At 42.3% G+C, this 25120-nt stretch overlaps 1 protein-coding gene across 6 annotated transcripts in view; it reads right to left on the bottom strand.

The window, feature by feature from the left end:
* Positions 1 to 25120, bottom strand: part of dlg3 (discs, large homolog 3 (Drosophila)) — a 70029-nt gene that overhangs the window by 24455 nt on the left and 20454 nt on the right. For 4 of the 6 annotated variants that reach the window (XM_030792874.1, XM_030792866.1, XM_030792882.1 and 1 more), the window contains 5 exons: positions 4063 to 4116; positions 3514 to 3564; positions 1854 to 1978; positions 1332 to 1501; positions 884 to 1020 (listed from right to left, as the gene is read on the bottom strand). In XM_030792874.1, coding sequence (XP_030648734.1) covers positions 884 to 1020; positions 1332 to 1501; positions 1854 to 1978; positions 3514 to 3564; positions 4063 to 4116 — 537 coding nt within the window. The remainder of the gene's footprint in view (positions 1 to 883; positions 1021 to 1331; positions 1502 to 1853; positions 1979 to 3513; positions 3565 to 4062; positions 4117 to 25120) is intronic. The other 2 variants (XM_030792898.1, XM_030792906.1) reach the window with 2 other exon arrangements.

The following is a 25120-nucleotide window of genomic DNA, read 5'->3' as shown; positions in this document are numbered from 1 at the left end:
AAGGTGTCACGCCACGGCCGTCGTGGAAACCAGACGACGTCCGTGCGACCGTGCGTGTGACAGGACGGGAAGGAAGGAAGCTCGAAAGAAAAAGAACTGAAGACTCCCCCAGCGTTGGGTGGGGTTTCCACTTTACTTACTCTCCTATCCGGTCTCTGCAAAACCAGTAATCACAAAGGCCAAAAGGGGAGCGTATTGTCTATAGATTATTAAGAAAAATTTTGTTTACTATATTAGCCTCAGGTTAAAAGTCCGTGAGCCAATGGTATACCGGGAGAAATCTGAAATTTTAGTTTGTCAAAATTTCAGTGGGTTAAATTGAGATTTATCCTCGAACTGTTATGAGATGTAGACATGTTGATTGATTTGAAGTTTTGGGGTACTGATGTGAAAGATGTTTTGTTTCTACTAGCAGCTGGGATGTTATGCGTGTCCTCTCGGAAGGCGGCTTTGATTGATAACATATCCTTTCCCATGACAGCCCTGAACGAGTCACATCCCCATTAACTGTGCCGTCACTCATCCACCAGGCAGGTGGCTCTGCACGGCTACGCCAATCAGCCGCGCTCAGCGTCTGAACTGGTGCAGCGACTCCTTATCCATCACGCAGAGCGCTATAAACCATTACACATGAGCATATTTCTGCTTCAAACGAGAATGCATGCAATTCTGTGTTTGTGTATTTAGTGTCTAGAAAGGTCTGTACTGACAGTTAACTGCGGTATCAGTGAAGAATCTCTGTGATCAAGACGACTATGAGAAAGCCTCTGTGTAAGGTGGACTTTATTGTACTAGACTATATTGTACTATTCTGTACTAGGCTGTAGATGTATAAGAGTTAATGAGGCTGTGACTGGTGAGCTAAATCACAGACAGCTCTTACGGCCAGCAGGCGGTCTCCTGTCTGCAGCCGTCCGTCTTTCTGCGCGGCACCTCCCTCAATGATCTTTGTGATGTAGATGCTGTTGTCCCCAGGAATGTGCTGGTTGCCAATACCTCCAGCAATGCTAAAGCCAAGGCCTACAGTATGGACAGAGGAGAAAAGGTAGACAAAAGGAGAGAAATAGCAGAATATAAAATATCATCCAAGCAATCAGCCACAGACAAGCAATATAAACATCCCAAAAAAAGTATTTTTATATATATATATATATATATATACGTGTGTGTGTGTCTGTGTGTGTGTGTGTAATGCGTACTGATACAGGTGCGAACATATGAGAGTACATATCTCTGATCAAACACATAGATAGACAGACAGATAGATAGATAGATAGATAGATAGCTCTGTGTGTGTGTGTGTGTGTGTGTGTGTGTGTGTGTGATCTGACCTTTAGGGCCTTTCAGTAGGTTGACCTCTATGATGGTCTCTGGAGGAGCTTGTCTCCTGCGCACTAGCAGCCTGACCACGGGCCCAGCCTCTTTCAGAGCCTCCACCGCCCTGCTGTGAACCACCTCTGACACGTCCACGTCATTCACCCGCAACACACAGTCATTCACCCTGAGAGAGCCAGAGAGAGATAGACACACACTCAGTACAGGACCACTTACATACCACCATCTCAACTAATGCGCTGTCCATGTCAACCACAGGAACATGTAAAACAGCCAATTCCAGCACTGTTTTAGAAAAAGGGAAATCAGGAGCACATAAGACCCTACATTGCCAAAACTAATTTGATAGTGAGGGACACCAATGGTCGTAAGACAGACACATGCTCCATTTGGTACATTCTCAGTATTATGATTGCAGTTTTGCTGTCTAAACAGGAACTAAAACACAACATCTCCATAACGTTCTATCTGCTGATGGTAACTGTTGGGGTGTCGGGGTGCCGTACGGAAACGCTCACCCTAGCCGGCCGTCCATCGCGGCCGCCCCTCCTGGGATGATCTTCGTGATAAAGATTCCTGGGTCGTCAGGGATGTGTGGATTGTCGATCCCTCCGGCGATACTGAAGCCCAGGCCGGAGTTACCCTGTCAAATAAAAGGCGGGGATAAAAGTTCAAGCCCACAGATATGCAACCGCTCACACAGAAGACCTCTGGGGGTGAGGAATCTGAAACCCTAACAGCGATGGTAGGATACAACGCGAATGCTACACCCTTCAGTAAATGATTTCTGAATGTTATGGATATACACTGTTCTTTAGTGATGATGGATGTCAAAGCCTGCTCCCTGTGAAGGATAACATCTTTGCAGGGGGTCTTCACTAGCATCAAAGCACTGTTATCTGTGTGGAATCTGAAGCATGTATGCGTTGCTTTAGGGTTGGACGGACCAAAATAACACCACTGTGAAAGGATTTGTGTCAGAAGTCTGGACAAAAAGTCTGCGTCTGCTTCACTTCTGCTCCTTCTTTCTCCCACTTTCCCCCTCTCCCTCTCTATCCGTCTACCTCTCTATCAATCTATCAACCCATCTATCTATCTATCTATCTATCTATCTATCTATCTATCTATCTATCTATCTATCTATCTATCTATCTATCTATCTGTCTGTCCCTAATCCCTCGTTTCTGTTTCTCTCTCTCTCTAGCTGTCTCCATCTCTATCAATCTATCAACCCTTCAACCCATCAATCTATCTATCTATCTGTCTATCTATCTATCTACCTATCTATGTATCTATCTTTTCTGTCCCTAATCCCTCGTTTCTCACTCCCCTTTTTTGTTTTTGTCACAGCGTTGTAGATCCAGATAGAGGTTGGTCTGCCTGACAGGGAAGAGTGCAGAACCTCCCCCCCCCCCCCCCCCCCCCCCCCAAAACAAGACAGCTGAGAAAAGACCTCACTTTATTATTTTCTATAATTAATGAGCATCGGTCGCAGCAAATTAGGACACAGGGAGGCTGAGGCGTCCCAACATGCAGTTCCACAGCCAGAGCCAAGTGCATTGGGTCCCACCACCAAATGTTACACACCCACAGACCTTTTAAAGTGAGATTTTTACATAGTTTATTTAGGCCTCTGCATGCAGAAATGCCACTTAGCGCCGGAGCAGCCCTGCAATTATCTTGAAAGGCCCGAGACACATCTGTATACGTGGGAGGACGGAAGCCGAGAGAGCGCCGCAAAGTCCTGACCCCTTTCTTACAAAGTTTTGCTTTACGGACATCATTCACAATGATTAACACTACATGACTTTGCATTACCCAAACTAAGTGAACACAGAGAGTCCAGGAAACTCTTCAAAACTCTTCATAATCTTGGGTCGTCGTGTTTAACACTGCATTCTCTGGGTGTGTGTGTGTGTGTGTGTGTGCCTGGGTCGTTCGGGGAACTACGGCATGGTTACTTGAAAGACTCGCGGCGGTAAAGGCCATTGATCTTTGTGCGTGGCTAATCAAAATGCCATTTTGTCATAATGTTTAGATTCAAGTCTTGAGAAAAAAAAGAAGCACCCCTTACTGCCATCTAGTGGTTGAAAATGTATAGGTAAAAGATTAGGGTGGATATGTCCAAAAAAATGAGGCAATTTAGTAATGACTTTATGTCAGTGTATGTACACTTACCCTCTCCAAAATGATTTCTTCATATTTATACATGCCGTCACTTCCATTGACCTATAACAGATACAAAACAGATTGATAAAGCATGCGATTCTTTTTCATCACTGATTTAAAGGCTTTGTGTATGCTCTCTTCTAATTAAAAATACACAGAAACAGAAATAAAATACACATACATATGTCATTTTCAAACCGAGGAGAAACAATAATAACTAAGCTAACAATAAACTAAATCCATGCAACATGTAGTTATAAAAATAACCACAGTAAGCAGATTACACCTTACAAAATGCAGAGTTTAAGTCTAATCTCCTATTTCTAAAGCATAATTCCACATATGCTTCAGTGTTTTATTATGGGTACTAAGAACATTCTTCTACACAGGTCAAACATCGTTTTAGCCTGTCCATATTTTTTAACATAGTAATCTCATACAGGGCTGGGTAGCGGGCAGGGCAGAGTGAGGCGATGGGGAATGACTCCACGTGGTAGGCAAGCACCATTTAAGGTGATGAGAGCGTGAAGCGCACTGGGAGAGACAACAGATACTTACATAAGGACCTGCATCCAGCGAATCTGCATTCACAATGATGGGGGGAGGGTTTGCCTGCAAGATGAAGAGATACACATTACCTTGGTAAGACCGATCACTCACACCCTCTCACTCTCTCTCTCTCTCTCTCCAGCACACACACACACATACACACACGCAAACACTGTCTCACTCTCTCTCTTTCTCTCTCTCTCTCCCTCTCTTTCTCTGTCTCTGTTGGACGCACATGAATGCATGTCTTAGGAACAGCCTGTCCGTCTCAGAGGAAAACGCTACATCATCTCTATGGTGTGAATCTTCGGAGCGAGGACTGGGAACACAACCGGAGGTGTTGCAACATACAGACGTGTTGTTGGTCTTCCATTAAAACAAACCGCGTGTACGGCCAACAGGGGATAGGAGCTGTGGCTACTCCCCTCTGGCTACAACAAGATTTCATTATTCCATAACCCTCCCTTCGCCTCCTCATGGTTACAACACCAAGAGGCAGGAGCATGAAACATCATAAGGCCAAGATACATCAACGTCCGCCATATATCCATAAAAAACTATTAGGATTCCAAACGAACCCCCCGTTCGCGAGGATAGCATGTGAAACGGACTTATCTATTTTGGGAAATCCATTAGTGAATGAAAGAGTGAAATGTGACGGGCTTTTGTTGTCTGACTAAGCATTTTGAAGCCATCGCGTGTCTATCCTCTGTCTCTCCGTTTGACTTGAGGGTGTCTGCTGCCTTTAATGTGCCCTTTCTTAGCATGCAGGGAGGATACATCATAAGAGTCATAGATCGGGGGGGGACCGTCCCCCCGAAAAAAAACTCACGACTCTGTTCGTGTCAGAGTCCAAAAGCTCTGAAAAGACCACGGGGTAGGAGAGGAAGCGGGTTAGGTCCCAGTGGGCAGACAAGACTTTAATGGTCTTTCACATGCGGACCTGGATGTGTTTCTGCCTATTGATCTGACTAATCACTGATGACGTGATGCTGACTGGGCAGCAGAGGGACGAGCAGAAAGAAGCTCAACCCCCCCCCCCCCCAAGCACCACACCCCCACCCCCCCTTTGACTCCCCACCACCCACCCCTCCTCAACTCCCCACCACCACCCGCCCCCCCCCCCCCCCCCCCCCCCGAATGCCCTTCCACAGCTCCTCATCAAACAGCCAGGACACAGGGGAACCATTTTCATTGATCCTCATCTCTTCAGACCTCTTCCAATCAGAACACACAGACTCTTTCTCTCTCACACACACACACACACACACACACACACACACATAAACGACTGATACTGTGCAATGATGTGTGGTTCAAAATCCTTGTCATCTTAATTTTTTTTTAGCTGATTTTATTAACAACGCTTCATTTGAGGTTATACTGTGAGCACTGACACAATGCAGCATCTAATTCAAAACCCTTGTGTGAAATTAACACCACGGCAGTTACACAAAGACACCCATTCTGGCTGCTGCATCTGGGGATAAGATGCAGCATTAGACCAGAGGAAGAAAAAAAAGAGAGAGAGAGAGAGAGAGAGAGAGAGAGAGAGGGGAAAGAAAAAAAATCATCATCTTTTAGATTCTCTGCAGTTGTCACTGCAGCTGTGTCTGATTGCTTTATGCTTAAAGCCTCTGAATTATTTCTCAGCACAGTAAAGACCTGAAAAGACCATTTTGAGGCAAAGTGGTACATTCTGAAAGCTTTCTTTCTGCACCCTCTCTCTCTCTCTCTCTCTCAGCCTCCATTTTCACCTTCTGGCACCCCCACTTCCTGACAGGCCTTCACAAGTACATCAGACGCCCAGGTGAGATTCAACGCAGCCGCACTCTTCCCGTCCATTCTTATAGCTTTCCCTTCAGCGAGGAGCTCAAACCTTCACCTCACATCCGCAAGCACTTCACAACGGCACACCAAAGCGGGTTTTATAAGTCTTTCGTTAAGCTTAGATCAATAACTAGCAGCCACACACACACACACACACACACACACACACACAGTCTGAATAGAGGAGTGATGATCTTAGCCGTCAGGGCCCCGCTGAGTGTAAAAACTGCTCTCGATGGAGATTTTTTGGGTTTGATTTCCTGGTTTACATTTGTTATTTACATCTGTCTTGTCGCTTGCTTTGTGCAAACCTTTGTCAGTGCGCAAACCAGTGTTACCAGAACAAAATTCGCATCTTTAATTTTCACTCCAAGTCTTTCTCTTCATTAGTCGTCCTACTGTCACCGTGGTTCTCTCGGCTCTAACTTTGCTCTTCTGAACTTCTGAAAAATTGTTCAACTATTTGCCACAAACTCGCAGAGGATGGTATCCTGACACAGTCATACCTCAAAATGATGCATCCAGTAGTTCACCACATCTGATCCAAACAGACTGACATAGGAATCTAAGATAAGACCTGGTGTGACAGCAGAGTATTCAAAGTGTAGGCTCAGTAAACAAACTGAGGACAAAATGTTCCACCAGCATCAGTGTGTCACTAATGATAAAAAATGCCCCCCCCCCCCCCCAAAAAAGTAAGAAATACAAAGAAAAAAAAAATGGAAACTTCCTCTATTCATATTTGTAAAAATATGAAACTACCAAATTTTATTTTTTTGTGTTTGTCAAAAGAAAAAAAAAAAGTGCTTTATGACAAGTAAGGTGCATCTTCTCGTACACGGACAGTGGTGAGCAGAAATCCGCTTCTGTAACGTGTCTGTACTCTGTGTGAGAACACATTGGCCTAACAAACATATGCTTGCAAAGCTGCAAATTGGCTCATTTCAACAGCATTGTGGTAATGGCAGACACAACATTAGGAAATGGGTGCTCCCTTTCTCGCCCCCTCCTCCTTACAAGAAATTCTGAACAGTGCATTCAGTTTCTTCACTGTCCTGAAGAAGAGTATTACTGCAAAAGGTGACGTAAACAGACAGAGACGTGTGTGTATATGCACAACCTGCTGTAAGGTACTGTGAAATGACCAGTCTGCTAATTACGTGCAAAAATATGTTGCCATAATTACACACAACAGACCACCTACAGTCTGTGTAAAAATCCTCTGTTACAGCCACCATCGTAGTCTGGGATTGCGTGGAAATAATCCCCCTACATCTCTTTTGCCACACAACACAAGCAAAAAAAAACAAGATGCAAGAAGGAGGATAATCTCAGTGTCAGTAATCCTTGGTGTCTTTTTTTGTGTTTTTGTTTTTTTGTCTTTGCACAGGCTGGTGAAGAGAAGAGAAAGAGCGGATGGAGAGAGGGAGGGAGGGAGGGAGGGAGGGATGGAGAGAAATGAGCAGTCCAGATGATGCTGAGACACATCGCCCTGTGTGTGTGTGTCATCGATATGTGACCCAGAGATGCCATGTCCTGAGTAGAGGCTTACACTGTCTGAACCACAGCACACGTCACAAACCAACACAAACTCTCTATCCCAGATTAAAACGAGAGGGAGATGAGGCAGGGTGGTGGTTGGCGGCGGGGGGGGCTTGGTAGGGATGGCCAGTGATAGGGCTGAAAGGTCAAGGGGGAAACGGGACTACAGTAAAAGGCTGGAGGGTGTCCAGATGTGGCAGAAGGAGAAGACTGAGGGGCATGGGTGGAATTAACCAAATCTGGATTAGATTATCATAAATCCCTTAATTTCCTTTTAATTCAAACACTAATCATTAGAGGCTGTTTTTTCTTCCAAGCCAGCTGTCGCTGTTCACTTCTCTCTCCAGCTGTAGTGCAGGACTCACACAGAGACCACAGAGACCACACACACACACACACACACACACACACACACACACACACGTGCGTGCACACACTGTCCATCTGCCCTAGTGCAGTGCTACACTGACCTCAGACACACTCTTATTCCAACTGAACTTTCCAGTCTCTCCTCCTATGTTCCATAACAAAAGCTAAACCACATCCTTTAACACAAACCAACCGGTCTCTTTCTTCTTCATTAACCTGTACACTGTACACAACGTCTCTAGTATGGACCCATCCGTCTATCTCCCGTTCGCCTTATCTGTCTCCATCTGTCATGAGCCAGAAGAGTCTATGAATAAATATGCTACCATGTACAGAATGTCAATATAGATCGGGTGGTTCATTTACTGTATGCTGTTGCACTAGCTCCTGTTTGCTCATTAAAGAAATGAATTTATATAAGCTCCCAGCACAAGTGCCTCCAACAAGCTCTACTAGTCGGACTTGGCTGCGATCCCTGGAGACCGCAATCCAACAAAGACTCCCACTGAACCTTGGCAAACGTTGGGGCAAAACACTTCATCCAAATTGTTAAATAATCAATGTGTTCCCATGGCGACGGCGGCTCTAGCCGCTGCATAGGCTGGAAACAGCGGTTAGATACCTCCCCCCTCACCACCATCCAACTACCACATAGTTCACCTTTCAGGACAGAGCAGCGGGAGGAGCTGGGGCACTGGCCCCTCCCACACATACCCAGTGAGGCTTATACGGTCTTCTAAAAAAGGTAGTCTGTATGTATCATGCTCAGGACCTGCCCATGCTCATCAACCTTCCCTGAGACTGCAGCACAAAGACCAGATGGGGGAGACTGTCAGTTATGTAGTTACTGAAGATTCAACCTTTCCACTGAACTCAGGTAAACAATATAGTCTGAATATACACTAATACAGATTACACACAATACACGGAATACGCACTCTCCTAGATCTGTTGATCACCTCAAGCCATAATAACAACAGGATTAGATTAGTAATGACAAAGGTATACAGTGAAGGAGGAATGATCAAAGATTTCATTTAGTTATTCTATTTATTTGTTATGGCTACCACAGAAATGTCCTGCAGCATTGTAAGTGGACATAATTACATGCTATTTTAAAATAACAAAATGCTCACATGATATGTAGCTCTTGTCCAGTGAACTGATGTAAAGCACAACTAATTAAAGCTCTGCAGTGTAATTCACTCTCCAGTCACAACACTTATAATGTCAGTGCGGTCTAAAGCCACATCACGCCTGCTATTCTCTGAGCTCTAGCTGTTTGGTTCATAACAATGAGATTTAAATGTTAATAAATCAAAGACGTATCAGAGTTGTGGTTTCTAGTTATATATTGCGGCTGAATCATGCATACAGTGACAATTCAGTGCACACATAAAGAGATGTTGAAAGGTTACGCATTAATCTAAGAGGAGCTAACAAATTACCGCTGCCCTAATCGAACATCTTTGCGTTGACCGTATTACATATGTGGGCTAACAAGAATAGCTCTGCATCCGACGCCGATGAGAAATACGGCCGCCTCTGCTTAGTGGGCCCCACATAATGGAGCCTGCTGTGTCAGATGATCTACTGTACACAAAAAGGATGATTCCCCCGTGTTTCCACTCATGCTGGTTGATATGGAGACTAGGTCTGCCGGAGGAGCGATCCAGTTGGTGCATGAGTAATTCACACAGTTTCAGAAGCTAACGCCCCTAAGCAGCACGGTCGGGGCGACGGCTTGGGTTTGAGGCGGTAGGGAGGCTTTATATGTATGTGTATGTGTATGTGTGTGTGTGTGTGTGTGTGTGTGTGTGTGTGTGTGTGTGTGTGTGTGTCGAGTAAAAAGCGAAAGCGTCGAAGCTACAAGTGCTTAGCTCATATCCCTCTCCCTTCATTTGGCCTCTCACATACTACGCTGCAATGTAATCAATAGTGGCTAAATTACCATTCACCCAACATCTCCTTCACGCTGAGGAGCGGGTGCAGCAGGGATAGGACTGAGAAAAAGGGAAAAGGAGAGAAGGCCAGATGAAGAAATGAAAGAAGGTTTGTTTGTATCCTAGACCCCTCTAAGTGCACGGCCGGTTACAAAACAGCCTGGCGTTGCATGACATTCACGTAGGCTTAATTTAAAAAAAAAAAAATTAAAAATTGGCTGCCTTGTTCGCTTCCGTTTTGTAGCTGGTTTACAAGAGACAGACGCAGCTGCTGTAGAGGTCATATTTGATGACCACACAAAAGTAAGAGCCGGAAAAAACTACAGAAGTCTAAGAGCAAGACAAAACACGTTAAGTTGTTTAAATTATTAGCTAATATGTACGTAGATATTCAGCAAGCGCATTACATTGACATGTATGATAATTCACAATCAAAGGTTTAGACGTAGTCATTATTAGCCTATCTGTACTGACAACAGTCTTTATGAAATGTTACTAAAGCTTGCCCTGGGTTAGGCTCATATTGAATCACAATAACTGTCTGTGTGACTGGTCTGACCTTCAGCTCACAGTAAAATATTACTGTACATTAACCTTAAACCTAACCTTAGCCCAACCTATTATAGCCACAAATCAGACCTGAACAATTTCATACGTCTATATGGATTTCTCGCTAGGGTTATACTTAATGTTTTTGGCTGTGGACACTTAAGATGTGTGAGTGCGTCTATTCAGAAAAGTGCTCATTTTTATACAAGCGTACAATTCACACATTCGGCATGTAGACTGTTCAGGGCTGGTTTTCTGCGCGCCTGGGTGTGCGTTATTAGCACAATCTGGGTTCATAAACCCTTTTGCTCCATGGTCTGATCAAAATGGTGTCATATTACTAGATATTTTGTAGCATTGCTAAGTCATCATTTCCGTTATTGGCTGCACATGATCCGTTATTCCTGAAACAGGACGCGCCGAGGTTTTTTTTTAGATTACAGACAGCAAAATTCAGCTGTATATTGTTAGAGGCCAAAGGAGAGGGAATGAAAAAGAGAGCCACAGATATGAAATATTACAATATAAAATGAAACGCTCAATATGGGCACTGTGAGTCCACTGGCTGCTGTCTGCCTTCTTACGGCTGGTTGCTACCCCTTGTTGCTAAGCTGTGTTCATTTCTGTACCAAATGCCAAGAACAGGGCACAGGGGTATTCAGTCTCCAAAAAATGCCTTTTCTTTTTTTTTTTTTTTTTTTTCTTTCGCCTTCTTTCCCACTGTCATCTTGTCGTTTTTGTGAGAGATATGAATTCAGTGTTTGTCCTTTTTTTTTATTATTATTATTATTATTTCAGAGATGAGGCTTTCTGTGTTTAATTTCCCCCCCCACACGCTTCTGACAGTGAGGCACTTGTGATGGATCGGCCTTGTTTTGGCAGACCTCGTCTTCATGCAGCGCGACCTTGGTGTCTGTTGCTTCTCTAGCCGTCACTCTCTGGCTACCGATGCTAGTTTCTATGGCGGGTTAGAAGAGACAGGCAGAATTCAGACATGGCTCGAATCTCCCCCGCCCACCCAACACCCCCCCCCCCCCCCCCACATGCATCCCGAGACGTGTAGTTAGATTGACAAGTGCATATGACAGAAGGACCTCTGACTCCTGACAGTGCGAGAGAACCTTTCTTGCTTCTCGTGCTTCCCTTTAGCCTCTTAGCTCCCCTTCAATTCCTCCACAAAGCCACACTCATGACTGGAAGCTCAGGTCTCCATCCCTCAATCTGGCACGCCCACACGGTTCCATTCACCACGTCAGCGTGCCCGCACTCACTTTGGCTGACAAAACGTGTAGGTGTTTGAAAGTAATGAATAATTACAGTAAGTAGGACAACAGCGACAATAACAGCACACACACACACACACACACACAAACGAGAACCGTGGCACTGCTTTTCTCTCTGCACAATTATGAATACATTCATGAGGATTCTTACCCATATGCTGGTGTATTTACTGCCAAAAGGCCATGGAAAAAAAAAAGGGCTTTTGTTTTAAACGTTTGTATTACTTAAGGAATTGCCAAAACAATCTGACTCCTGCGGAGGGGCCAGATTTTCAGACTTTTCGGCACACCTTAGAACCGAGAGGAACCGAGAGGAACCTCAGAACGCGAGCCCCAAAAACGCTCCTTTCCCCACAGAGATCAGAAGTAACCGTCATTATCACACACGCACAAAAAAAACGCTCTCTGATTTGAGCAGCTAACAAAAGAAGCCCACATCACCAAGTCCACATCAGAGTTAACGCCGTGCTATGAAGCATATTTCTTACTCCGCTAGCCAGTTGAGTGAACCTGTGCACGTAAGTGAAAACGCGCGATTCATTACACAGGAACACAGTTAACATTTACACAAATTGTGTCGTGGTGTGAACCAGTGCATTAGAACAGAAGTGGTCATATATTCATGATCAAATATAATTAAAGCCAGTCTTAAATATGTGAAATATTCACAGAATTACTATTTAATTAGAATCCTCTGATATCATTCAGACTTAGGTTACAGGGGTTTAGTTTTTGATTTAAAAGCTCATGTGACCCAAGGTAATTACATAAATGACTCTTGCGTATTACCCCATATTCTCTAAGGACAGTTTGACAAGAGAACAGTAGGTTGGTATTAATTTGTATTTTGAACTATTAAATAATAAGCAGCTTTATTTAATGTGCAGTGACAAGTCAAGGTTTCAGAGACATTCCGACCCTTTAAAAAAAAAAAAAAAAAGATCATTTATGTTAAAATATGATTAACCTAGAAATAACATAGTGTCCCTCTTGCCTTTGTAGCAGTTCTAAATTCTTAAAGTAACGGGCAGGGCTTTTTTTTTTTGTCTCCTGAGCAGAAGACACAATCTGGCATGGTGTCATGGTTAGCTTCATTTAATGATGTTCTATAATATGTGACTTATCACAGCATTAGGTGACCAGAAGCACGTGGTCAACGCTGCTAGAGATGATATTATTGAGTTCAGGGTTGCGTGGCTTTATGTTGCGTCACTCTCCTTTGGTCCAGGCGTTCCAGTCCCCTCCCCCGTCACAGACAGCTTCCTCACTGGCTTTGCAAAAAATATCCCAATGAGCATATGCAGTGCTCTTGGATTTGGCTGATTATATAATTGGAATTTTTAATGTGTCTCTGTGTGTGTGTGTGTGTGTGTGTGTGTGTGTGTGTGTGTGTGTGGTTATGGGGTATTAATCCACAGCACAGCCCATGTTGGTTTTTATAAGCTGGCTGATCAGGATCTGCAACTACTCCATCAGCCTATTCATGGCGCGGCGTAGCGTAGCCTCGCTGGGGTTACACAAGCTGTGTGGCTGGAGCACTGGACCTCTCTCTTTTCCCTTCATTCACACAATACAGGGTAAATGACTTAAACAGCAGCCAAGCCAAGCCAATGCTAACCCATGATAGGCCGTTCATTTTGTATCACTGCTCATTGTTTTAAAAGTAAATTCCATGAATATGGACATATATGACGATTCTCTGCCAGTCTAAGGAGCTTATGTAGGTTCTCGTACCATGTATAAGCGAGTTGAACGTGTGTGTGTAAGTGTGTGTATGTGTGTGTGTGTGAGACTGTGAATAAATGTGTGTGTATGGTATATAAAATGCTTAATAAAAGCCCATTGCCTGTCTAGCCGTCAACACTGCAGCCTCTTTGCATCAGCCTAAGCTGAGCTAATGTAGACTGCACCATGGAAACACACCGGTCTGTGTGTGTGTGCGTGTGTGTCTGTGTGTGTGTGTGCGTGTGAGATAGCTGTAAAGACACATGACAGCGCTTCACTTATACTCAACATCTCCATTTTGCAACAGTGTCATCAACACTGCCCAAACAGGTTTCAGCTGAATGTATTCCTCTCTGTTTTAGAGCCTATTTGGGGAAGTGGGCAGGGGGGGGGCTTCCTTCATGACTTAACAAAGCTTTAATGGGAGTCCTTTTCTTTCTGTTTCCCTCCGCCGCCACAATGTCACGAAGTCACGATGACTAATGTCACGTAATAAATCTTTTTTTTTTTTCTTTTTCTCCTTCTTCCAGATGCAGAATGAAACACAACACATAGCCCCACCACGGGCTTTTCTGTCTCAAGCACCCACAACCTTCTGCTGGCTTCTCATGAATTCTGTGCAGTTCAGTTTCATATGAACAAACAGTCCTGCTCTTTCTCAGCACTGAAGGACATAGCGAGGGCTCTAAAAAAAAACCCCATCATCATGCTAGAGGACAGATCATCCAATAATTTAAATGACGGACTTGAACAGGACTATGTATGAAACTGATTACCTGAGATAAATAAAGCTACACTTATCATATTAGTCACTGCGGCATCAGAAATAGAAAAGCTGTGGACAGACACAGGATATACTTCACAGAAAACAGACACTCAATCATCTCAAGCATGACGCTTTATACATGCATACATATATATATTTATATATACTGGATATACATATGTATAATATATGTGTGTGTGTGTGTGTGTGTATGTATATATATGTGCTTTGTCAACCCCTGTGGGTCTCGTGTGTCTGTAACACAGCAGAAGCATCCTAATTTACACCCTCTCCTTCCTTTAACTGATAAGAGTCTCACTTAAGCCAAAAGTGGAAAAGTGACAGAGTGGACAGTTATGATTTCCAGGTGGTGTCTCTGTATTCACGTATTAAGACTCGACCGCAGATTTTAAAGAAAGGAGATGCTTTGATCTGCTCTGTAATTTTTTTTTTCCCCTGGATGCCATCTACAGTGCTGTAGAGATCATTCTTTAAGAGAACGTTGACATAGCGTCGCCTTGGCTTCCCAGAAGCGCGACGTAGGCTTGAGTTGTGGACGGGCGACGATACAAGATTGTTTTGGAGAGTGAAAAATAACAACTGTAATCGTATTGCTGCGTTGCATTACAGCAAAGAAAAACTTTTTTTTTTTTTTTTATACATTAGGCCGAGCTTCTGTACTCATAAATCAACCTCAGCTTCTTCTCTGACATGTTCTTAATCTAAGTAATAAATGAACCAGAGCGCTGGGTGCCTCTGTACAAGCATAAAGACAATTACTCCCATACCCACTGTTATTAGAGTTTAAGTGGAGAGGGCAGGGCTGTGCCAACTCAAACACAGAGCCTCTGCCTACGACCCGTATAACACTTTGAAAAAGAGAAAGAAAAAGAAAAGAAAAGAAAGAAAACTTTGATAAGGAGGCATGGAAATCCAGCATGTAATCTCCCAGGCTTGGCTCTGCCCCCTCCTTGCTGTTGCCAGGGGCACGAGCATCTCACAGATGAGAGATCTACAGTTCGATTCTTATCTCTCAGGAGACGTAGGGCGAGCGAAACACGTCTGCACGTTGGGAAAGGGGGTGGGGGGTGGATATATGAATTGAAAATGTAAATTAGTCCATCACGCAAATTTCCAAGGGACCTATCAGAAAAGCGCGTGAAAAGCAATGCGAACCTCGGCAAGATGAATACACACGGCAGAATAAGGGGGTGTAGAGATGACTACCGCCGTCTGATTAAAAACATCCGCTATAATGCACTTTCGCTCCCATCACGTGGGGAATATATGCATTCACAAACGTTCAAACAAAAACTAGCTACCAGCATCAAAATTTAAAAGGCGACAAGCTCTAAGAAAAACAAAACAACAACACAACAACACAAACATGTATGAATGAACGAACGCTGACCGTGATGTGATTTTAGAGGAGGTTTAGGTCTCACTCCCACCCAACCCTTTCATTCTCTTTCTTCCCCTCCCTCTCTTTCTCTCCCTTCTTCCTTCTCTCCCTCCCTCCCGCACTGTCTGCCCTCGCTCTCTCTCTCTCTCTCTCTCTCTAGCGGTACCAGGGATATTTATCTCGGTGGCTGTGACAGCTTAACGGCAGTCATCTCAGTGAGTACACAGTATCCACAGGCCCATAATGACTGATAATGAACCCAAGGGCTTGCTGAGATCATCTGGGCCCTGTGTTACATCTGTGTCCACATCTCACTCCTGACAATGCTTTTGGATTAAGAAAACATCTTCTGAAACTCAAGCATTGTGAAAACTCGTACAGTGAAAACATCACCGCGGAGAGATCAAACGCATGAAACGCTACGTTAAGTCAGTTACAGGCAGCCCTGTAACACACAGCTATTGATGGCAAATACTGAAATATAACACAATGTCACGCTTGTGTACTGAATAAAGAAAACAATTGCTCCGATTCCACTGCTTTTATATCATCACTACACTATTATATCGTTATTCTTTAGAATATTTACAATAGGAAAAAGGACTCCCATGGCAGTAAAGTTCACATAAGAATTTTAATATCTTAAAATACTTTCCCATTAACCCTAGTGCGCAATTCCTAAATATTCTCAATTGAAAGAGCTACAAAAACCCTAATCGATTTTTTTAAGCGCATTAAACGTAAGAAAACGTATAGTGTGAAGAGGATCCTTTTATAACCTGTTTACAGAGACAGAGAAATTCTTTTCACACTTAAGCATTGTATTAATGCGATAAAATATGATTCTTTTCAAGAGCAGAATTTTGAACATGACAGAGAACTTGAGGCAGACGAGGGTGAGGACGAGGAGTGGGAGGAAGAAGACAATAAGGATGGGCGAAAAAAGGAAAAAAAAAACGAAAAAACACTAGACATAGTGAAAGCAGCCAGACCAAATGGCTAAAGGGCTGCTTGGATAATGCATTAGCTAGAGATGGCACTCAAAAGCATCTCCACATGGTAAAAATGCACTTCATTGCCAGTATTCTCCCCAAAGAAAGAGAAAAAAAAATCTCTCATCTAAGCAAGAAGAAAACATAATATCTATAGTCATGCTTTCCATTTCTAGGACGTCTCATTTTCTATAATGAAACAGACTTTGACTCACGAGTGCATTAACTTATATTTTGAACAGGTTTTTCCTTATCCTACATACACAATCATTTTCTATAAGTACTTAAATGAATGACAGGCTATAAGAGGTGGGAATCCTGCAGTAAAGAGAATCCGGAGTGTTCTAGATCTGCAGGTCCTTGTCTGCATCACTTTGCGTGTGTGTGTGTGTGTGTGTGTGTGTGTGTGTGCATACATCCACATTGGAAGTAAGAGCTGCAGTCTAAAATTATGAGCAGCAAAACCAAGCATAAGCATTGTTGAAAGCACCCACGGACTCCCAGTAAAACCGAGAGGAGTCAGAAGGCTTGGGGATAGGCCGCTCTTCAACGTTATCGATTGTGATGCATCCAGATTCCACAGTCAGGCGTAGGAGTTCCAATGCCGTTTGGCGTGGAAGAGAGAGAGAGCCGCTGTTTGACTACAACGGAACGGAGCAGAACAAAGGCCAACCCAGAGATGGTGACTGTACAAGTATCATAAAGAAAGAGTACAGAACAGCGTATGCTGGTTTTTGGGTTTTTTTTCGTTTTTTTTTTTTAACGTTGCTCAAGCCTTCCTCATCATTCTTAGGCCTCAGATCAGAGCAGCAGGGGGGTAGCTGTGCATGCCGTACATTGAAGTGAGCCTCATGCCAGGGCTCCTGGTGGCGATGCGTGCCCGCCTGTTTTCCCCGTACACGACACGGTGGACACGTCCAGAGCTGACTCAGAAAAGATGCCTGAACAGAGCAGCTTCACTTTCTAGGCCATTCGCTACTGTGATCAGCACAAATGTAAAACGAAACAAAGCAGGCAAGCAAACAAACAAACAGCCCCCCCCCCTCTCTCCCTCCCTCCCTCCCCCCAACCCCCTGTGCATGACAGAGGAAAGCAGAGCAGGGGGGAAAAGCTCCGACTGGGAGCATATGGCAGGCAGGTCTAGAATGACCACAGAGAGAACACACAAATATACACTCAAAAATTATGAATGCACAGAAATTACACGTAAAATATCTACGGATACCAAACCCACATAAACGCACTGACTCTGTAAAGACTCTCTCTCTCTCTCACACACCCTACCTTGACTCATAGACTATCATCATCGCTTAACAACTAAATGAAGTGCATTTGTCGTGTACAACGTTAATAAGATTTCACTTACAGTTACATGGCCGTGTTTCATAACAGGAGGAGCCAAACCATACCTCCGAGGGGAGATTAGCTCATGCTACATGTATTCAAAAATAGTCCCAAAATGGCAATAGAAGCTGCTTCACATAAATACACCCACCAAAAAATCTGACATGATAAAGACAGCAGAAGCTGAATTGTTTTTATCTTCTAAACCCTGTTCATGCCAGGAATACATGTTGATGCAATATGAGCCCAGATTTGTTTTTTGTTTTTTTAAAGTAACAAAAACAAAATGCCTATCAATACATATATCTGTATTTATATCTTTGTCTCAGCAACTACAATGGCATTCTGCCGTATGAAGCAGAAAAAAATTCAAAAAAGGAAAAAAAAAAAAAAGAAAAACATGAATAAAACATCATATTAAAATATAACCTCCATTTCCTCATGTTTATCTCGTTTATGGATTTACTATACTTATTATGAAAAGAGACTACACACAAAATAATCCCTAAAACAGATAAATAATGCCTAAAACAGATAGAATGTCTGATGCTGTCTACTAAGCCGAAACAATGTCGAGGTTTTCGGAGCTCTGTATTTCTGCTCCTGTGGCACCTCTGTGTGGATAAAGGCGAGAGAACAAAAGACTGAAACACTGAGCCAAAGCTCAAACAAGCAAAACCGTGGGAGGTGAGATCGCTCCTAATCAAGATTAAGACAAAGCAAAGCCCACGATGTGTGATCATACATACTCACCACCCCCCCCCCCCCCCCCCCCCCCCCCCCCCCCCCCCCAGTCCCACCCCGACTGAAAACACACACCAAAAAACTTTCCTCTGGATGACTGGCCTGCTGTCCCCGCTGACCTCATGGAACAGCCTGCTCTCTCTCTCTCTCTCTCTCTCTCTCTCTCTTTTTTCTCAGGAACAGAAGCCCTTGCCTGGGCTAAAGGTGTATAAAAGCCATTTTCTGTAAAAGTGTGTATAAATATTGCAGTGTACCTTAGCCCCCTGTTTCATAGTGCACTCCCCCCCCCTTCCTTCCTTCAGATTTTTTTATGGGTCTGTACATTTTATTTTCAGGAACAGAAGAGAGTGAGAGAAGTACTCTGTCTCTGTGTGTGTGTGTGTGTGTGTGTGTGTATGTGAAAGGCAGAGAGAGAGAGAGAGAGGAAGAGAGAGTGCTCTAAGAGGCCTATACCCAAATATATATACATGTAGTTGGCTGGAATGATAAAAAGGTCTAGACATTCTTAAGTCCTGAGACAACAGATACCAGGATTATATAACTTAATGGTCAACCACCAAGCAATTGGAAGTGGAAGTTACAAATGGTTAAGACTCCCAGCAGCGTGGACTGAGCGCTGTGGACAGCACTGCATCCTGTGGATGTGTCCAGATACAGGACGGAGCTCCATTTGCTTTAACAGACAAATCATCTAAGACATATCTGCAAGCCAGTTGAACCCGGAATCTCATTTCAAAATCCATTTTTCTAGAATAATCTAATTTCGCAGTGATTCTGATATTGAAGGTATAATGATAATCACCACAACTCAGATCTCACAAACGCAACCCAGTTATAACAAGAATAATGTAATAGCAATGAAAAAAAAAAAATCAACAATATACTTTACAACTATATTCAACTAAAAACGGAAGTGTATATAAAATTCAGCTATGTTCAACTATATGTAAAATTCAACCAGTAAACCACTTGACACACAAGACTTGAAGCATGTGATCCGGCACACCAAACCGCGTTTTTCACACAAGTTCCGTCAGAGGTACCATGTAAGCCAGCTGCCTGTGTGAAGATGCTGAGATTGATCGTACGGAAACAGAGACTAAAGCTCAGGTAGTGGTAGAAATGTTCAGTACACCTCACGTAATTACCTGAAATGAGCCACACTTTTCAGGCCGCCATTTAAACCAAATTATTAATGCTTCGCGATGTCCTGATTACCCTTACATTTTCAGAAACGAATGAATTACAACACGTCTTTCCAAGTCAACTAAAAGTATACTCAAACATGCTTTAAAAATATTAAAGATTCAGTGCCCAGGGGACAGAGTCTCTATTCTAAGTATATATTCTAACTTAATGTGGTAAACTTCAAGAACATTAGCCTACATTGTACTTCACCTTTCCCATACTTGATTTAAACCCATACATATCATTTGAAACGCACACTTGTACGGGTAGGTGACCTGTCATGACGTGTACATGATGAATTTATTCTGTGTTTTATCCACACAAGGGCGAAATGTAATAACGTTTAAATTCTAGCTTGTGCAGACAATGTTCAAGTCAGTACTACAAACTGTCACAAATTACAGTTACATAATACATAAGCAGGTGTCTGCCTATGTTTGCCAGCAGTACACTATAGATGTGTACAACAGTACACTCTATACGATATGTTCTACTATATAAATAAACAAAAGCTATTGATTTGATCCTTTTTGGCATTACAAAAACGACACATGGAATTATTGTTTAGTAAACCCGTGGAGACTTCAGATACATTCTAAGTGTGATTAAAAGTTCAGTAAGTAGGCTTTTAATATACTTTAAATACGCCACAACACATCATGGGAGAAGAATTTGGCAGGATGGCTGTTTAGCCTCTTCCATCACTGTTGAGTTATGAAGAATATGATGCTGATAAATCTTGTTTATATTTGTAGTTTAAGTGTGTGTGTGTGTGTGTGTGTGTGTATTAACTCATATTTTGAGGTTACTGCAATGCTGACGTATGCTGTGGTTCATCAGTTTACCTAAAGACATAACTACCTATAACACTACAATTTTCTGCCCTCTAGAGAGTCAAAAAGAGAAGCTATGTCAGAGGCATTAAATGTTAATAATTGTGTCTTTTACACACACACACAAATACAGTTCCTAAAGAGCACGAGAGATCTGGAGAAACTGTTATAAGGATTATAATCTGCCCTATTTGCTATCATAATCTGAGGGTACTGATTATGCACTGGGAGCATACATTAGACCACACATTTATCACACTGAATGTCATAGAAATATTTAAAGGTTGGTTGTAGTCCTTAAACTGTAGTGACATGCAAAGTACAAAATCTATATTTTATTTCAACTATATTTATATTATTTGCCAAGATAACACATGAAAAGTGTATTTCAATTTAGTGTAAAACATTTTAGAAATATACTCAGAATATGTTTTCGTACAAATTTTAAAAGGCTACATAAAAATGAGTATGATAAAAATGGTTCCAGAATAAAATATCCTAAGTATTAATTCAGCGTTAACAAACTTTATCACCTATAGCAAGGTCAGCTTGGGTAATTTCTTTTAGGCACAGTATCAGTTATAAATTCATATGCTGTCTCAGCAAGTCATAAATTGTATGATGTACAACTTATATCATCATGGGATGCATACTGGCAATTCACACTCAATTATTTGTATTTCACACACACACACACACACACACAAATGTATTTATACTTATACATATGGTCAGTGTTACTCTTCACTAATCGGTTCGTACTGTATCACTCCACAAATTTTAAATACATCAACAATCAAAGTAAACAACAACAAAAAAAAACAACAACAACAAAAAAAAGAGAAATCGGTGACGTGCGTAACAGCACCTGTGTTTTTTTTTTAGTTTTTTTTTATCCAGCGCAAACGTGCCAATCCACAGCTGTAGCATTCGTCATAGCATCATTCTCAGTTTTCCAGACTGTCTCGCCTCTTAGTGCCAGGAGAGATCACAGTCATGGAGAAATGGAGGAGGGCCCCCTGGGACCCTCCTCTGGCCCTGCCCGTGAGGAGCGCTGTCTGCCACTCCCTCCAGCACCTCCACTGTAAACTCCCCCCTCCTCCTTCCACAATCCCCAACTCCAATTTACTAACGTGACTGGCATGACTATAGGGAATCCAGCCGCCCCAAAATTCCATTTACACAAACCCACAGACCCCCTTCCATGAATACATTACAGTCTATGGTGACAGCTCAAACCGGCAGAACTCTCCAAGCTATTCCTATTCATTTTAACAATATGCATAAGCAAGCCAGGAGTCTGGTTCACTACCGAGATCACGCAGTGCACTGGGACACTGTACTGGATGTTACCTCCAACATGGAACCAAACCCAGTGGGAGAAAGCTTCGAGAATGTTCTGACACTCAATTATATCTCCCTTAAAAAAAAAACAAAAACAAAAAACAAAAAAAAACACAAAACTTTTAGATCAACAAAATTTCACAAAAACTTTGACGTCCTAGTTTATGTAGTGCATATTAAGATCATGTTTGAGATAAGAATATTCAAATTTGAATTGAAATTTTAAAAAAAATTCTAGGAGGACCTGTTGCTGATCTGTTACTGTACCCAGTGATGTTGGGCACTAGGATCCACAGTGATATGTTTGTGTACGTACTGGATACATTCGATCGGGCATATCTTTCTCTCTCTTCACTTCATGGAGTATGAGGCATTGCATGTGTTGCATGACGGTATTTCTGTTCATTTAACCATCACCCGATAAGAATTCCCACGGACCAGAAACATTCTCGTATCAAAAGTTTACAGCAAGGATCTGCCACACAAGAGATTTCCAGCGCCAGTAAATTTACACACAATGATTCTCTATTCTCTCACCACATGGGCATAGGTTTCACTTCAAAAAGCCTGCCACTCTGTCATCAAAGAGAGAAATATTATTATTCCTAATCTCAACACTAAAAGGTATGATATGGTTAATACATATTAACAGTAGCATCCACGTTGATAAGACTGCTCAATGAATCATGCGTAAAGATGACCAGGTTACAAAGGAAGACAATGAAAAGGTATGGTGGAAATAGCAGCCATCATCCTGTTCTAAGGAGGACAGTGTGGTTTTTCGCTATCTCTCCTGGTTCAGCGATGAGTGAAAAGAATCCCTCAAGATACAATGAACACATTCTCACTCTGGAGTGAGGATTGTCTTTGCCAGGGTTTTAGGTCCGGAAATTCGTGAAAGAAGGTCTTTTTAAATTTCTACTCTTAACGTCACACCAGCTCCTCTTTAAGTTCTGGTTAAGCGTGATTAAACCGATTTTTTTTTTTTTTTTTAAATCTCCTTGTCCAACTTTCATACAACATGGAGGACATTAATGCCCGTATGCATCACCATGAAAGTTTAAATTATTAAACAGGAAACAGATCAGCAACTTCAGAATAATTATACTTCAGGGTTGCTGAGTGTCCGTCAATTTATAGACAACCCGTAAAAAACTGAATTAGAGCCTGTTAGTAAATCTGTAGAAAAAAATAGTTCGACTGCCCATTAAAGTATTCCTTAATAGTATCAGACCTAGAATAAATAACAAGTCAAATAATTCCTGGCAATGAAGGACTCTGTGAAGAATCTGAATGCCAGTGTGTTTGTATCCCTGTCAATAAGTGCATACATTAACACAGTCAATTGGCCATTTTCATTCACATGATTTGACAAGCAAGAGCACAGGTGGGTCAATGTGTCTGTCAATCAAAAAAAAAATCTGCATACACAGATGCAAATTCAGCTACACTAAGAAATCCTGTAGCCTATGAATTTGTGTGCAGTGAATCATGCCGCAGACCCTTCTTGTGTTATCTATATATATCTTTTGTATGTGTATATAAGCATCTGTGTGTGTGTGTGTGTGTGTGTGTGTGCACGCTTTGCATCATGGGTCTCAGCAAAATACCATCAGTGGAAATAAATAAATAAATGTTGGCAATCCTGATGCACTTCCATCCACAAGCTGCAGAATGAACAGATTTCAATGAGAAGGCGGATTCATTTTAAATAAAACGTCAGAGGAGACCAGATCACCCAAATGGAAATCTGGGAACCTGCAAAGGGAAACCAATTTCACCTGATCAATAAGAATATCTGTATCGTAGCATAAAACCACCCAGTTTGTTAAACAATCGATGAGAAAAGCGAAAAGGAAAAATAAAAAAACTGTCTCATTAAACCAGATAAGGCATATTAGGAATTCAGCGATAATGTTTCATTAAACTAAACAAAACATTTTTGGGATTCGGTGATAAATAACGTAATGGAAAATGAATATTTAAAACTAATCATAGGTATACAGATAGTGGCACGGAGGCAGGAGAGCACAGAGAAACAGGCCTTAAGGGGCCTTAAGGGAAAAGAAGGGCTGATTTTGAGTGAGCATTAAGAAAAAAAAACCCTCCTTTTTTCGGATCCTTAAAACCTATCCTCTCAAATCCTTTCACACCCACAATTGAGATGTTCATCCACCTGTAACTAACTCCACTACCCTGGGCACCGATCACAGACTACCCTTCCTCTTACAGTAAAAGAGGTTTGGATAAATTAACTGTCCTTCCATTTTTGACCATACATTTTATGTTCCTTCTGTATGCTACTGTTTTTTCCCCAGTCGTATAAAAAACAAAAAATCTGGCAGAGATTTTCCTTGAGAATATTTCCTGTGAAATATTCCTATCTCCATTAATGCTAATGATGACAAAACAGCTAATAACGGCTGAATGCCTGTCGACAACTTAGCCATTCACTGAAAAAAATAAAAAGGTACGTGTGTCTGCGTAAACGATTTAGTTAGACGGTAAAACAGGGGAGAACGTGTGTGTGTGTGTGTGTATACGGTATATATTGTGTGAAGCTGGGCAGGGGCCAGTCTGTTGCCCTGTTCAGACCATGGGGCAGATGCTAGTTCAGAAAACCGAGGCTTCTCTCCCTTAGCATCCCCTCTCGTAGCTCCACCAACTGCCTCCTCTTACGTAACCCCCCTCCCCCTCTCCCGGATGACTGCCTTTAATGGCTTATTTCTCTCTTTCTCAACATTAGCATTTGCACCTTTTTTCTTTTTCTTTCTCTTTTTCTTTTTTAGCTGTTATTCTTCCGTGCAACATTTTACTGTTCTATTTCTCTCTGCCTTCTTCCTTTTTTTCTCTTTCTGACTGTTTCCTTACCTCTTTTTCCTTGTCTGACAGATGATATTTACTCAGATTTATAATGGTTTGGATGGTCTCTGTAAATAAAACACATCTACCAGGCCTTCACACGTAACCTCTCGATGTATCCCAGAAAATCTTGACAGACAAGATGGAGTCGTAAGGAGCACAGCTAATGACAGAGTCACACGAACACAACCAGTCACCACGAAAAATACTGTTTCTATCTCATACAACATGCTTTAACAACTTTTTATTTCAATCACACATCACCTCAATCAATAGAGCTTATATTTAATACCACTACACTACCCTGTATGCATTTAAAACACGGTCACTAAATACATAGAGCAAAGCAAA

This window comes from Chanos chanos, chromosome 2, assembly GCF_902362185.1.
Source record: "Chanos chanos chromosome 2, fChaCha1.1, whole genome shotgun sequence".
Classification (NCBI taxonomy): Eukaryota; Metazoa; Chordata; class Actinopteri; order Gonorynchiformes; family Chanidae; genus Chanos; species Chanos chanos.
This window is presented reverse-complemented; position numbering and strand designations above follow the sequence as displayed.